Source organism: Calypte anna, chromosome 6 (genome assembly GCF_003957555.1).
Source record: "Calypte anna isolate BGI_N300 chromosome 6, bCalAnn1_v1.p, whole genome shotgun sequence".
In the NCBI taxonomy this organism is placed as follows: Eukaryota; Metazoa; Chordata; class Aves; order Apodiformes; family Trochilidae; genus Calypte; species Calypte anna.
In genome coordinates this window covers 7,119,525-7,135,800 of record NC_044252.1, presented here as the reverse complement: position 1 = coordinate 7,135,800, position 16,276 = coordinate 7,119,525, and the positions used below count along the sequence as shown (strand labels likewise).

At 40.4% G+C, this 16,276-nt stretch overlaps 1 protein-coding gene across 3 annotated transcripts in view; it reads left to right on the top strand.

Moving 5' to 3' along the window:
- The window catches only part of PARG (poly(ADP-ribose) glycohydrolase), a 61,582-nt gene extending 56,924 nt beyond the window's left edge, over window positions 1–4,658 (top strand). For all 3 annotated transcript variants that reach the window (XM_030453766.1, XM_030453767.1, XM_030453764.1), the window contains 2 exons: window positions 39–167; window positions 1,182–4,658. In XM_030453766.1, coding sequence (XP_030309626.1) covers window positions 39–167; window positions 1,182–1,342 — 290 coding nt within the window. In that variant the 3' untranslated portion in view covers window positions 1,343–4,658. The remainder of the gene's footprint in view (window positions 1–38; window positions 168–1,181) is intronic.
- Window positions 4,659–16,276: the final 11,618 nt, after the last annotated feature.

Sequence of the window (16,276 nt, the reverse complement as noted above, 5' to 3'; positions counted from 1 at the left end):
TTATTGTGTATTCATCTGTGCAATCTTTTGTGTTTCAGCCTTAATACAGATCCTGGCAGCTGCTGAGGCTGGACGTGATATTGTTTATTTTACCTTTGGAGATGCGGAGCTGATGCGGGATATTTACAGCATGCACACTTTTCTGTGTGAGAAGGGACAAACTGTTGGTGAGCATAAAGAAATATTTTCATGCAGAGAAGAGACTTAACTGTCTCTGTAAGTGGAAATCATCCAATAAGAATCCTCATCAAGTCCTGAACACAAGCAGTTTATTTGTACCTGTTTCCAGAGTGGAGAACTCTTCTGATTCAGTGTTAACTGGGCAGTGTTAAGACTTGTAGGATCCTTTTCTAATTCACTTAGGAGTTACCCTCTAGAATCTGAAATATAGATACATGTGACAGAAGATTTGCAGAAGTTTTTAATATAACCAAAATGCTCTAGGAAGGCAAAACCTGCCTTTGCATTCTTGATATTAGTTTGTATTATAGTGGTCCTGGCTTAATCCTGCTTGATCCTCCATTACCAGTACAAGAAAAGCAGTGTATTCTGTGTCCCCTTGTAATTGTTAAATGTCTTTAATCTGTGGGACAGAGGTACAGAGGTAGGTAATTGGCAATACTTTAAGTTATATATATGCAAACCTCACATTCAGATGGCTTCTGCAGAAAGCTCAGCAGACAGCTGAGGGAGCCCACCCTGTATTCTGAACAGACTTGGAACCAGTCACATCCCTTCTGTAACATTGTCCACCTCCTTTTCACTGCTTGTTTAAAGAGATATTCCTAGCCACTATCTCCCTAGAGTGCATTTCTAGGCTTCATTTGGAGTCTTCTTCATATGGCACGAGGCTGTAGTGGCACAGATGTTGGCCTCTTCTCCCTGGTGACCAGCAATAGGAGAAGAGGAAATGAGGTCAAGCACCACCAGGGGTGGTTCATGTTGGGTATCAGAAAAAATCTCTTGACAGAAAGAGTGGTTAAACATTGGAACAGGCTGCCCAGGGAAATGGTGGAGGCACCATCCCTAGAGGTGTTCAAAAGATGGGAGATGAGGTTCTACAGTAGATGGTTTAGGGGTTGTAGGGTGGACAGTTGGACTCGATGATCTTAGAGGTCTTCTCCAACCTTGATGATTCCATGATCTGACATATTTTTTAATTATTTATTTTTATTTTTAAGGGGACATTTATAGGCTGTTACTGAGATATTACAATGAAGAATGCAGAAGCTGTTCTACTTCAGGACCAGATATCAAGCTGTACCCTTTCATATACACCACCATTGAGTCCTATGCAGATTCTGATGATGATGAAGAAAAAGGGTTGTGCTTTGAGGATTAAAATAAGTGTATTTGAATAGAATACTGTTCATCTCCTCCCACTGGTACACTGTGTGATTTGCTGGGTATAATCTATGAATTGGCTTAATATATACTGGAATATATACTGGCTGCATTGGTAGTTATGTTACCCAAACAACAGAAAAAAAATCAACTTGGAGAGATGAGATTGGTTTTGTTTAATGGTTTCATACATGAATATCTTGCTCATGTGTGGACAGAAAAGATTCTTTATTCTGGTTTGTATTATACCTTGTTAAGCAGGATATTTAGTACATATTTGTATTTCAGTCAAGAGATTGCAGAAAGCTGCCAGAAAATTTCTCTGTGCTTCTTTGCCTTTATTTTTCAGGGATCTTGCCTAAATTTCTCATGTAAGCTTAGTGCTGGAGGACAGGCAGCCATGTAACTCCTGGAATACTTTAGAGAGAAGCATTGTAATGATTGTTCTTACTGAGAATTGTCATAATTTGATTACATCCTTACATGGTATCTTCATTATTCTTAACAACTTTTTCATTCATCTACCTTTGTGTCCTGGGTTAAATCTGTTTTTTTTAATAGCTGGTTAAAACTGCAAAAAATCTGGAGGAGCTGTAATACATTTCACAACTGCATTGTCTTACTGAATCAAACCTAAAAGTCAGCGTGAAGGAGCAAAATAAAAACAAGGGTGGAAGGGTGGGAAAATGAGAAATGTGACCAAAGTTAGGTGTAGAGGGAAACAATTTGCACGTGAAATGCTTCAATACTTTTGTTGGTGCTATCTGTTACAACACTGAACAAGGTCTTAGACGTGCTGAGTATATTTGAAGTTTCTCAAGGTTGACTTTTAATGGCAACATCATTTGAATTAAGGTCTTCTGGTTGTGTTTATGTTGTCCTATCCGTTCTCCTTTGTCACAGTGTGCATACATGTGAGTGTAAGATCCCCAAGGGGTAATGGGAGTCAAGAAATGGAAATCACTTACATAGCAGTGGGAGGAAAGTGCAGGCTACAGGTAAAAACATGAGGCCTTATCAGAGGGTTGTTGTGCCTGTGCCTTTTTAGGCATGGGAACATTAATGATGCAGAGAGGGCAAAAGTTGTGTAAAAACTGTGCTATTACTATCTCTGTGAATACCAAATTAGTGTTGCTGTAGTACATTAATAGTTTACACAAAACTGCAGATACATATGTGGTAAAACTTTTTGAGGTCTATGTACAGGGCCAATCCAATGAAACATTTGTCTATTAGCTGTTTAAACCCAGTCTAAGTTTAAGCCCTTATTGCTCAGTTTAGCCTCTTCTGTGTTCATTTTTCTGGTCTGTCATGGTTGCCATTTACCAGTTTAGCAATACAAGTAAAAAAACACAGCAGGAAATGTAGAGCTAAGGCTCTAGTATCAACAACATCAGCCTTTTGGCTAATGTCAGATAAAACCTCCCCAGGCCTAAAACACATGATGGGCACTAAGTGCTGGAAGCTGTGGGCAGTCTGCCTTACAACAAAGCATTCCCTGCTGGAGCTGCTCTGGTGGAAGACAGAACAAAGAATTGGGGTCATTTGTAAACACCCTCAGAGTGCTGCACCTTTGCATTAATGGTGTTTCTTGGAAGGTGACAAATGCAGCAGTTTAAGGGTTTCTTCCTTCCCACCAGCTGTAGCTTTCCCCATCATCACTTACACTGAAAAGACTGAGGCTGCAATTTCAGACCTTTCTCTGAGGCTGCAACTTGTGTCCTCAGAGTTATCTGAAATCTTTTTCCTGCTCCTGGTGTTTCAGTGTTAACTCACATTTTGGCAATCTGAAGAGCAATGTTTTATAATAAGCTTTTTATTTGGGCATTTACATTAAGCTTCTAGATGATGATAAATGTTCCCTGTTAATTGAGGCAAGTAATGGAAATTGGTGCTATCTGCCAAACCTTCTTCACCTTACTACTCAGGTTTTCCTATAGAAAAGGTGAACAGAATTTGTTCATAAGTAGTTGGAAGAAAATATAGCAGAAAGCTATATAAGGTGGCCAGATATTACCCTCCTTTTCTTGTAAATAAATACATCTTTATTAGTGCAATATTAATTTTCATTGTGAGGGGAAGAAATTTGTCAGGTATGAAAAATGTACCAAAATAAGATGGAATAACTCCATCAACTCTAGAAACAGAAAAATATATTTTAACTTTGGAAGCATTCTCTGAAGATCATATTATAGGGTGTCAAATAAAGAGAGTTTTTGCAGTGTCAGATGTCTGTTTCCAGGATAATTTCTACTCATTTTATGCAGTCTGTATTTTCACTGATGACTGAGAATTTTCTAATATGGAGAAGAATGCCTTTTATTTCATGTCATTCTTTAGAGCATGTCTCGCATACCTTTTTCCCCCTATGGAAAATCTTTGGTTTTACAGACAGGAGAAAAGGAAAACAGCAACTAATTTTCTGTTTAATATGTCATCTGCATAAGACTGATTTATCCAGCATTCTGACATGTGTCCCTGATCTCACAAAGGGGCAATGTTGGAAAAAAAACTGAATATGACTTCGATCACAGACAAACTTAGGATTGTATTTCTCTTGATTGTTTTGGGTTTTTTTAAAGCAAAATAGTACAGTTTTTAAAAACTATCAATGGTGTTACATTCCCATGACTTTCTAATTCAATAAAGAGCTAAATTGCCCAGAATGCTGCATATGGAAGGAGGAATTTTGCATCAGCCCAATACATGCTCTGCATATTTCTTTTTTTTTCCCCCTCCACCATTCTCTATTTCTAAACGATCAGAAACATTTTCTCTAGCTAGAGATGCCTTTTGGTACTCTGTGTGAAGTATTGTGGAATGGAGGTGTGGATGATCTCTTTGTTCAGCCTTGTAAGCTTCAGTTTCACTCTTCTAGGAGCCTGTTTATGGAATATTCTGGTTTTTTGAGTTTTTTATTACTCTAGGGATGATTGCTGTATGATTTCAAATAAACGCTTCCTATCAAAACTTTTGGTTTATACTTTTTAGCAGTAAATGGAATGTGTAATATGACCCAACACCAGGCAGTCACACAGACTGCAATGTTGCCTCACAGTCAAGTTTGATGTCAGAGCACTTGTGTTGTTCTAATGCTCTTGCACCAAACATCCTCAGTTTTGAGGTGTCTTATCCTAGTGATGAGTACCCATTACTGTATATATATTAATTTATAAGCTGTTGATGTGTTCCTGACATTCTTCTAAACTTACAGTTTATGCACCATTATATTATATTGATTTTTTTTTTCCTGGATCTGTATGCTAATGTTTACATGATTTTGTAGGAATACAAGTAAAAACTTCTGAAGCAGTGTTGTGTGTGTTGTCTCCTACTTTCCAGGACAGAGAAATTTTACCTCCTTTGAATGTACATGGCACAGCACTATAGATAGATCTAGCATTAAATTTGATAATTCAAGTATTGACACAAAAGATAACTAAGTAATTTGTACTGTACATTACTGTAGCAGTTGTTCCCATCTGTGTAGCAGTGTAAAAAGGAAGTTATTGATGTAAAAGGGAAAGGTATTTGCATGAGTGTGAGATTGCATACGTGTGTATGGCCATATGCAGACATTTTGATGTTTATTCCCAATTTGCTTTTGGTAAGCAAGTAGGTAATTTTTTGAACTTCATGAGGGAAATATAGCTAAATAAAAGCAGATAAAACCCTAAAGAGAGAGAAATAATAAACACGTTGCATAAAAGCTTTCATGGTTTGTAGCAGTGGGGCTAACATCCTCCTAAACAAAAGGATTTAGAATTGTTTTCCAAAAATCTTGTTTAAGTTGGTAAGAAACTATGAAATTTTTTTTTTAGCATTACAGAACATCAGGATAAAATATAATTTCTGACTGCTCCTAAGGTTTTAGATGATCTTGGTGTTATTACTGAAGGACTGAGTGTGCAGTACAGCAGCAACAGTAAGGGAGCTGCTTACTTGGAGGTGCCTCTGCCAAGGTGGGGATGAGCACCTTGGTGGTGCTGATAGCCCTGGGTTCATCCTCAAGTGTGGTTTGTCATTTCCTGGTTTTAGATTTTTTTTTTTTTTCTTATTTAAATGGCCAGAATCATAGCTGAATGATCTGGAGATCAGACTCCTGGTAGGATGAGTAAAGGAGGGTTGATGCCCTTCATGTTGTAAATCCCAGGAGAAGGTCCTCATGCTCTCTGCTGCAGTGAGGAACCAGCTGCCAGTCTCTCCTGTCCCAAGCTGTCACTGGCCTTTACTGTTATTTAGCACACACCCTCAGGAATACACCATTAATTCTTAAAAGCAACTGGAGCCTATGGAGGTAAGTCCTTAGGGATAAAGCACAATTGCAAGGGCTGCTTCCCCGTGGATTTTTCTCTTTTTTCTCTATTACCAAACCGTTGGTTTCCCACCTATATCAGTACTGGGATAGAGGAGACTCAGACAACAGAATTTTACAACTTTTAACATTTCCACTCCAAACAGCCTCCATCCTCTCAGCCTAAGCAGCTTTCTGTGACAGAAGGTTGGACAGATGGATGTCAGACCTTGGGATACCAAGAGCTGTAAAAAATTCTGTAAGGTTCACTGATGTATTTGTGTGTTAGCTGGCGTGGGGTGATGCACTATTTGCATCTTTGAAAACAGCACCCACAGAATCATGGAAACTGCAAGATGCAGTGTTTTGTGTTTTGTGGAGTTTTGTTTGTTGTTTTTTTTAACTAAGAACCGAGTATTTATGATCTTGTTTTGTGCTCACAGTGTTTCATGCTCGTTTATCATTGCTTAAGTGAGTGTGACCTGGAAGCTGCCTAGGAGGTATCTGTCACTGATAACTCCATTACAGCAACGCCATCAATTCCTGCTTAACTGAGCTGTCAGCTGGGGTTACATTATGTAGTTCTGGCACTTGGTGTGGAGTCAGAGGAGGCACTGGTATGTCCCAGGCCCTCTTGATAATGCTGTGGCAGGCTGATAGGATGTTTGCAGACATGCAGGCACTGTGCTACGCTTGCTGGGTGGTTGATACATGTTTTGCAGAAGCTCGGAGAAGCTGTGACAAGCTCCAGGGTCTGCAGGTCATTAATATGTAGTTAATCAGCTGTAAATCTGCCAAGCAGAGGACAGTGGCACCTGTGCCCAGTAGAGATGGATTGCATCCCTTGTGCAGTGTGACTGCAGTGCTGCCTGCCCAGTACCCACAGCTCACACAGCTCAGCCCTTCTCTAGATCAAATGGAAGATGGATTTGCACTGAACATCCCTTCATAGCTTATCTGCCTAAAACAACAAGAAGAAAAGGTTTGAGGGGGATGGGGATGTTGTGTTGTGGATTTTGTTGGGTTTTTTTTAATTGTAAATCAAATGGGTGATACTAAAAATTGGATCTGTTGCACATTTTCCCAATGTTTTCAAGCCTGCAGGTCTTTGAAAAGAGGGCAGAAAACACTTCAGGGAGACAGTTGAGTTTTCTTTGTGTTTACATTTGCTGGGTGTCCATTTCCCACGTGTTGGAATCCAAGAATAAATACCTGTAGTGGGTTTCTTGGGGGCCTATTTGATTAATGCTTTAAATTTTGAAAGACTGTCCTGACAAGATCCTGAAAGTAGTCTTGCTTTGCTTGCAGGGAAAACAAGCCAAACAAAATGAGCACCCTGAAGAGATATAAAAGAGATAGTGATGGTTTTCTGAATCCAGCAGTGTCAGTTCTGACCATGAAGGGGTAAGTTTCATTCCTTTTAGAGCTCAGTGAGGAAATGACAAGCATAAGCACCTTAAGTGCCAGAATGTTGCAGCTTTAGAACTGGAAATAAGAAATTCATGTACAATTTTTTTCCAGGCTGCATGTTGTTTTAGTTTGTGTAGCTGGAACACCAGAAACTTTTCAGTGAAATATTTCCATGGACTCGTGCAGCTTCCTCAGTACCATTCATGTTTCCATTGTCCTGAGTAGCTGCTTGACCCCTTTTGTAATCTTTATATCTGGGCAAGTCTGGAACTGTATCCATGTGTAGAGAAGGCAGGGTTTCCCCTCTGGCAGGTACAGGGTTTGCAGGACTGACAAGGATGTAATGCACTATAAAGATCTTGTCCCATTGCAGGACTTTGACCTGCTCTGCTCATAAACAAAATTAATTTGTTGAATTAATCTGTTGTGCTGTTTTACATCAGGTGTTACCTACTGAGACACTTCATGACCTTGAATTATGAAATTAATGTGGATTATCATTAAGCAAAAAGGAGCTTTGTTTGCTTCCATTTGAAAGTGTAGGAAGCTAGATCAAATTAATTCGTTTAGATACAGTTTGACATCTGCTTTAGAGATGCTCCAGGACCTCCCTCCACAGCCCTGTATCAGCGAGGACAGGGCTCCTCTGTGTGTGTAAACTGGGCTTTTACTGGAAGTTGATGGAAAGTGCTGCATTTGCTATTTTCTTTCATTCATCAAGGCATCTTGGCACATTAGATGCAATAAAGATACTGCACAGATCAAAGTGTTTAGCCACAGCATGAAGTTAATTTTGCTAAGATTTGAAGACTTACCTTTTCAAAATGAAAGGTTAAGAAAACTGCTTTGAATAGCTAAATCCCATTATTGAATAATGACAAGATTTTCCTTAATGTACTAGGAATTGATTGGATTGAAACCAAGATGTCATGGAAATAAATGAAGGTAATTGTGTGTGTTTCACACCCTTTTGCATAAAGGATAAGGCCCTAAAAAATAGTATTTTCAAATACAGAGCTAAATCTGTCTTTAAAATGCCTGCATTGTAATTATCTTGTTGCAGTTTTAAGTCATTATTTTGCCTGTTGCCTGAGGAATTTTACAGCAGAGCAGTATTAATAAGATGTCAGGAGTACAAATTTCATAACTTAATCTGTGTCATAAAGGGAACTCATGTAAACAAAGTAACATTTTAATTCATAATTACTTGACCTGTGGCATATGTGGGTCAGGAATGAAGGGGTGTTTGATTTTACATTTTGTAGAAAATCAAAACTGCATTTTGAGGAGGTAAAATGAGATTAAAAAAAAAAAAAAAAAGTCAATTAAAAAAATCCTTGTCTTCTCAGCAAGGACTGAATGCATTGTAACCTTAAGGAGAGGAGGCTTCTAATTCTTCCATGTTGTAAATCTCACCTGAGTGGCATTTACTGTTTCTGAATCCCTGAGCATTTATGATGAAAAAAACCCAAACAATCTACTGATTGAGTCCCCCTGTCTCTCATTCCACCAAGTCCTTGTACAGAAAAACTAACAGCCAAGCCCAGCAGATTAAATCTGAAATGCAACAGATCTGTAGCTTTTTTCCCCCTCTCTGAAACTTGAGCTTTTGATTGCCATCAATCATAAGGACTAGATGTTTTAATGATAGGAACTAAGTACTTCCTAAAGTCATCTGACTTCAAAATCTGGGACTTTAGGCCTTTTGTTTGTTTTAAATAAACAAATAGATGTCTTTAAATGGTCTGTCAGTCCTTGGCATGAGAGCAGTGAACACTCAGATGAACCTGCACCTTCTGCATGTCGGTTCTAGAGAAGTTTTGTTGCCCTGAATGGCAGCAGGAACTTCTTCTGCCTGCCAGGAAAATATTTTGGCCTCATTAGTTTGAAGAGATTCAAGGTTAATAAAATTCCTGTTTGTTTTAAGCAAGCATGCCCCTCTTTTTGCCTCAAATCTTGATTACATGTGACCTTCCGATAGCCTCAAGATGTTAATAAAAATTACTTTGAGATTGCTTTCTGGTACAGTCCTGTTAAAGCTCCTGGCAGATCTTTGTAAAACTATACCCAGGAAAAAAGTTTAATTTATGACCAAAATAATGCATTTATATCCTTACATTGGCAGGGTAAGGCTTTGCTGTTCTGAAAATTCATGTGTCAATGACGTGACAGAGCTATGAGTTAAGGGAGTTAAATCCAATTTCAGATTCTGATCTCCAGAGATACTTGGCCAATGTACACCATGGGATGGTGTGTACAGGAATGTATGGATCAGAATAACCAGCATCTTGACACAACAAATAACACTGACTATTCTCTGCCACCTTAATATTTCTTTAGGGCTGAAATATAACGCAAGAAGCAACCAGCAGCCAAAGGATCCTAATGACATATTTGTAGCCTGAAGTTTGTAGCCTGAAGTATTTCCAAAATGCAGTATTTGGAGCATCCCCAGGTGGGGAAGTTCTCTGAAATGGGCAAAAGGAAAGAATGAGCCGGGAGGTCCCCTGATCAGTCACTGCCCAGCAGGCACAGGCAGCACCTTTGCCTTACACATGTAAAACACACAAGTACCAGAACCCCAGACCTGGTCGGTGGGTGAAACCCACGTGTGTTTTGTCCCGTGCTTGAGAAGATGTTAATTCCTTCCAAAAGCCTCTTCCTTTACTGAGGTGCTTGCTTTCTATGTCAGCTCTGGTCTGATGGCCTCATGGCTCCTCCTCACTCAGTGTCTAGCCGATGATCTCAGCCCTGGCTCACCCTGTCTGCAAGAGCAATCGTAATTCACCCTCCCTGCTCACTCCTGCTGAGCCTCTCCCACACCCAGCACCCAGCCAGCACCCACGGTGTCAGTGTGTGCCAGCCACGCTCAGTGGCTTCATAGTATTGAGTGAACTGTCAGCTTCAAACTAATTTACTTAAGACTTGTGCTAATCACAGTCCCCAAAGTGACAGACAGACAATCCTTGCCCTTCAGAGCTAGATCCTTCCCTTGCTACAGTGTGCAAGGGTGGTAACGAGTGAGAATCATGATTTGCTAGCTGGATGGAGGAAGAAATGACAGGTAGGATTTATTTTGCAGTTTCCCAACACCTTTACAGAGTTTTCATTTTTTTTTTCTTTAATTGGCTTCAGTGACATCCTTTCACAGGCACCGAGCAGTCCCAGGGGAGTGGTCTGTGCAGGAAAGGTCTCTTTGTTAAGGCAGGGTCTGTAATTGCCTTAGGCTGTCACAGCAATAGTCCTAAAAATCCAAAGCCAGCACCATTACAATCTAAACCTCCCCTTACTGTGGTTTTGGCCTTTCATTTAATGATGTTGTTCTTCATGTAGTGGGCTGTGCATTGAAAGGTGATATTATGATTAATCAGACTAGGATTTCATGCATCTTAAAATAGCAATGCTACTATCAAGTTAATGAAACAAGCACCATCCAGGCATCCATTGGTAACTAACCTGCAGAGAGATGGATGTTGTTTTGGTGCCCACAACTTGTTATGATCACCACAACTGCCTCGTGTTAATAAGCATTAATACAATCCAGTGAGCTCAGCATCAATGGATGAAGAGGAAGGAGGACCTGTGTGGTGTAACAGCCTTCACAGTAATCCAGTTTGAAAGCAATTTAGAGCAAAGCTAGAACAATTTATTCCAAGTTGATAAACAAGCACAAAACAACATGCAGCAACGTTTTTACTGTAACACCAACATTATTCTCCTGAAAATCTACCCAGTGGTATGGTGGCTGCTGATGGATCAACAGTTCCTGTGACACGTGAACAGCAAGCTCACTTTGGTGACTGAGAAACTCAGATTATTTCCTACTTTACTGGAAAAAAAAATATTGTAGGGTAAAATACAGGCAACAAAATTTAAGGGAAGTGTAAAGCTGTGAACAAGAATCATCACTCTCTATTATTGTCCAGCTGTGTCCAGCACTGTGGATGTTATGTTTCCAAATAACCACCATCAGGGAAATGACTGTTACCCTGCATGTAATAGATTTGGTATTTACAGCCCACCCTTGAGCATTTGGGTATTTTCCATTAGTACTTTTGCTGAAGGTTCCTTTGGCTCAGGCAACAGGGGAGAAAGGGCTGGGGGCTGCAAGAGGAAAATGTTAGAAAGAAATTACGAAGTTTTAACTGTACAACAGGTTTGGAGAGCAGCTTCAAAGGATCCCATTAATAAAACAGATATGGTGCCAGAACAGAAGTAAACAGAAAAGCCTGTTTAGTTATTGCAGAATAACTCAGTAGGGACAGCACATCTAAGACAACTTGAGCTTTAAGGCACAACATGGTGTTGATTAGTGCAAATAAACCTCTTCAAGAGTCACCTTTCAGCAATTACAATCAGACACAGCCACTGTGGCTTCAAAAGCTTCATTAGCAAACCCTAAGCCCCAGTTGAAAGCAACAAATCTCAGATACCCCAGAAGTTTTAACTAATAAAGCACTGTCTTACCTTATTTATTCTCTTCCAAATGAAATAAGTGGGAAGATAATTACACATTTCCTCATCAGGGTAAATAACATTAAAAATCAAAATAGATCCTCCTGAACAAAACACAGCCAGTGGTATAGAATAAGAGATGAGGAAAATTTTCCAGTTGAGTGTGGTGAAGTCAAGGTACCTTGATGTCTTATTTTCACCTAAAGGGCTATCACAGAAAAGGTAGATGTAGCTTAAAGAAAGCTATGAAAATAAAAATTGTTTCTATTTTTGTTAGGATTCTTTTATGAAACACCTGCAGATATTGGAAGCAGTTTTCTCCTAATCCACTGGTAAAGTAGAAAAAAAATTTAACTCTTTTTTGATTAAGGAAAAGGCAGCTGGCAGTGTTTTGTTCATTGTCAACATGCCTAATGCTGGCAGGTTTTTTTTGCAGTGCCAGTGGTGATCTCTCCCCACCATTAGTGGGTAAGGCTTCTTGCTGTACCTCCTCTCACCGTACTAGCATCCCCTTAAAATACTAGCATAAATTTAGTCCTCTTACTAATGTCAACAGGATTTCATCATTTGGCAGCTAAAATAAATGTTGTTCCAGTGTTCTTTCCTAACCTAACCCCTAACCCTCTTAGTGATTCACTTTCTGCTTTGTATACGCTGCAGTTCTCTGCTTACTCTGAGATTGTAACAGTATTACAATGAAATGGCAGAGAAATAATTACAGCAACAGTTGCTTTTGTGCTTGTAGTTGTATTAGGCTAATTTATTGGAACAGTCCAGTGAAAAAGCTAGATAGAAGTTGTATGTTTCTGCCTTTATTTGGCTCTATTGTCTCCCCTTACTGAATCCATAACCAAAGGGTGTTCTGCATTGATTCTACCTGGGGAACATATTTGGAGAATAGAGTCACTTGAAAACAACCTGTTGGCCAGAATCAGCTGAGGAGCACTCTTTGGCCATCTTAGTCTCCCAATAAAACATTCTGTACTTTTAAGCTGCTGTTTTTCCAGAGCTATACTCTCTGAAAATTTTAAAATAGAGAATAGTTTAAAGATAGATGCTATCCATATAAAACTATCAGCATGAGTTTGTTTGTTGACCAAATAATAATTGCATGTTTAACCTGAGATCTGACATGACTTCTGCTGTGAAATTGGTATGACTTGGATGCTCCAGTCTGGTTTGAAGGAACCCTAAAGGACATTAGGAGCAGCTCGTGCTCAAAGTAGCAACAACACTGGAGTCAAACCAGGCTGTTTTAGGAATTTGTCCAGTTTGGCCTTGAAATCTCCAAGGGTGGAGGATCCCCCATGTCTCTGGGTCCCTGTCAGTGTTTATCCTCTGAATAAAAAATGCTTTCCTTGTATCTAGATTGCACCACCCCTGTTTGACTCTCTCACATCTGCTGTGCAGCACTGTGAAGAGTTCTCTGCTGGCTCTGTCTTCCTGCTGACCTCCCTGGGATACCCCTACAATTGAGGAAAGGACAGTAATTCCTTCCTTCCAGCTACTGCCTATGCTTCTGTAGGCACAGCCCTGCACACTGCTGGCTTTTCCTCTCTGCCTCATGTTTAACCTGCCCAAAAAGCAGCACGGCATTGGTACTGATTTTTATGTCCCTCAGAGCTCCAGCAGCCCGTGTCTCCTTTACCAGAGTAAGTCTGTTCTGGGAAATCAAGGGGTATTACCAAAGCTTGAGATACACAAAGCTAAGGTTTCTGTAAGCAAAAGGAATGGAAATAACCTGTGTGAAATTCCCCTCATAAACTTCACTGCAGGAGGTGTCAGAGATAATTATTCTGCTTCTCTCATGCAGGACTGGGGAAGGAGAAAAACCTGATAAATAATACCAGTTGACACAAAGCAAACCAAAAACAAACAAGCAAACGAAAGCCACCAAAACCCCCCCACAAACCAACAAACAAAACCCAACAACAGAAAAAACAACCGAAAAGCAGAAGATAAGGGACTGGAGGATGGCACTGAAGTAAATGGAAATTCGCTGCTGATTTGTTAGGGTCATAGTTTCACCTGTTTGTAGTAGCAGTAAAATTTGCTGAACGTGGCTGTGTGGCTACAATGGGGAGGTGCCCGGGAAGGGTATTCCCAGAGGCTGGAATCCACTTGAGCCAAGAGTTAAGAACAGCAGCATGGAGCACAGCATTGCGCTGCTTCAAACAAGTCTTCTGCCAGCAGCTCAGGATGTTGGCATCAGAGTTTCCCAGGCAACTCTCAGCAAGACAAGAGGGCAGGGTCTCAAGTTGTGCCAGGGAGGTTTAGGTTGGATATTAGAAAGAATTTCTTTATGGAGAGGGTGATCAGACATTGGAATGGGCTGCCCAGGGGAAGTAGTGGATTCTCCGTGTCTGGAGATATTTAAAAAGAGACTGGATGTGGCACTCAGTGCCATGGGCTGGTAACCACAGCAGTAGTGGTTCAAGGGTTGGACTTGATGATCTCTGAGGTCCCTTCCAACTCAGCCAATTCTATGATTCTATGATTCTATGTGCCACTTTAGGGAGTGTGATGAGATCACCACAAAGTGTTGTTCTGTTACCCTGCCTGCACAGCAGCTCAAAGCACATCTGTAGCAGTGCTACCAAACAGTATTTTTCCATTTGGGAATTTGCTGGAATACAAACAGAAGTCATGGAATTTGAATTAATCTTCCAAAGAAAGTGTTGGGCATCGCTCAGCAATTGTCAGTTCCTGCTAAAAGTAATTAGGTCCTCCTGAAAACACGGTGTGAACTCCAGGCTGAAAAGTATATTTACAATTAATATCTTTTCACACTAGTGGGTGTAAGTGAAGCACTTACAGCACAGGGTGCTTAACAGCAGGCAGGATGCTGCACGGGTAGACAGTGATGACAGCACAGAGTGCTGGGCCAGGGCTGGAAGAGGAAAGGTTTTTCTTGTGCTCTGTGTGTCCTGAAGCAAGAATTTGTGATTAGCTTCCTGCAGGAGCTGCCTGGCACGCAAAGCACTGCAGGGGAGTAGAGGCAAAGCAGCTGCAACCACAGCGAGAGATGTACCCTGCTCAGGAAAGGCTCCTGGGTCTGCCAGAGGAGGTTCCTTCTAAGTAATCTCAGGATATACCAAGTGAAGGGGTTGCAGAAAAGGAGGAGAAATACTGGTGAATGAACTGTTAAAATGAACTGGTACAAATCCCAGCTGAAAGAGTGAGTACCATTACTCTGCTACTGTTCACAGGGGTTTTATAGTTTTTTAAATTATAAATTATAATTTATAATTTTTTCTGCTCAGCTGAAATGTCAGAGCAGAACTCAATAAACCTTCCTCTGAAAACAGACTGAATCAGTCACTGGAGCTGTTTGGTCTAACATAGCCTAAGTATTTTACACCTACACCAGCCTCATGACCAGAACTCCATAGAATATTCACTGTGTTTATTGTAAGGCTCAAAGTGAGAGGATGCTTTACTGTCTCGAAATTGCCTTACTTTAAGATAGATGACATTTGAGGTTTGAATCTCTTTGTTTATAGTCTTTGTGTGTAATAAACACATTGGGGAAAAAAATCAAATGGAGTGTTTGTGCTTGGCTTAAGAGGACTTATGGTAAAATTTGTCTCTAGTGGAATTACATTACCAATAACAATGAAGAGTTTCCAAAAATACGAAGTTGTATCTATCTCAGGAGGGGAAGCTATTAATGAGATTGTCCTTCTATGACTAATCTTGTAGCCAGACCACCTCCTATGAGATTACCCTTTGAAGAAATAAGCCTACTGAGAAGTCATGAGGTGTTAGAAAGAGAGTTGTGTGAAGCAATTTGCCACAGGAACCACAATGCTGATTGCAAGTAGCTGCTGATCCAGCAAGGAAAACCAATGTACCAAAACCAAGCAGAGACAGGGGCAAGACATTACAGAGTCATGCAATAGCATGCCATGGAACAAATGAGGGGTCACACTGTGCCCCCAGCAGGTGACATGGTGTATTTCCAAAACCAGCTTGGTTCTAGTTTTGCTAAGATGTGCTTTGGTTTGTTCAAATAAGTTGGCTTTAGTTTTGTTAGCTCGTGCCTGAAGTAAGACACCAAAAGAGGGAGAAGTAAGTAAAAGAAAGCCTATCAGATAAACACTGACATACTACAGAAAATAAGGTTAAATACAAAAATAAATCATGGTGAGGCATTGTGTCTTTGAACACAACAACTTCACCTCTGACTTCCCTTTCAAGGTTACTGTTCTCACTATCTCACATGTGTCATGTGTTTTCTCCAGCACAAAACTTCTCTAACATTGAGCACCTTTTTCATGCAGAACTGGCATGAGAAGGAAGCCAAACTTAGCTCTGTACCTGCTACAAATTGCAAGTTTTCTGAAGTTTGTCTTCCACTGATGGACTTTGACAATTTCAGACTGAAAGTTAAGCAGGAAGCAAAGCTGGCGATGTATTTCCCTTCGGGTGTGGGAAGGAAACGTAAGTGTGCAAGTGAACACACAAACAGGCAGGTAAATGTGACCTTTAATCAGAATTTTTAAGAATTAAAACCAGGCTAGTGAGAAAATATCTGACTGGCCACCACAGGGGCTCACTGGAGGGCAAACAGATGCAGTATGGTGGCAAAGTGATCCCAAATGAAGGCAAGGCAGCAGCAGAAGGGCAATGCCTTACTACAACAAGAGCTGCTGGGGCAGGCACCAAACACTGAGTGGGAGAGGTGGGAGGGAAATCCTATTAAAATAAATACTAGAGATTTGGGGAATTGCTTCAAAGTACAAGAAACCAGAATTTTGCTGTTGCAAGAGC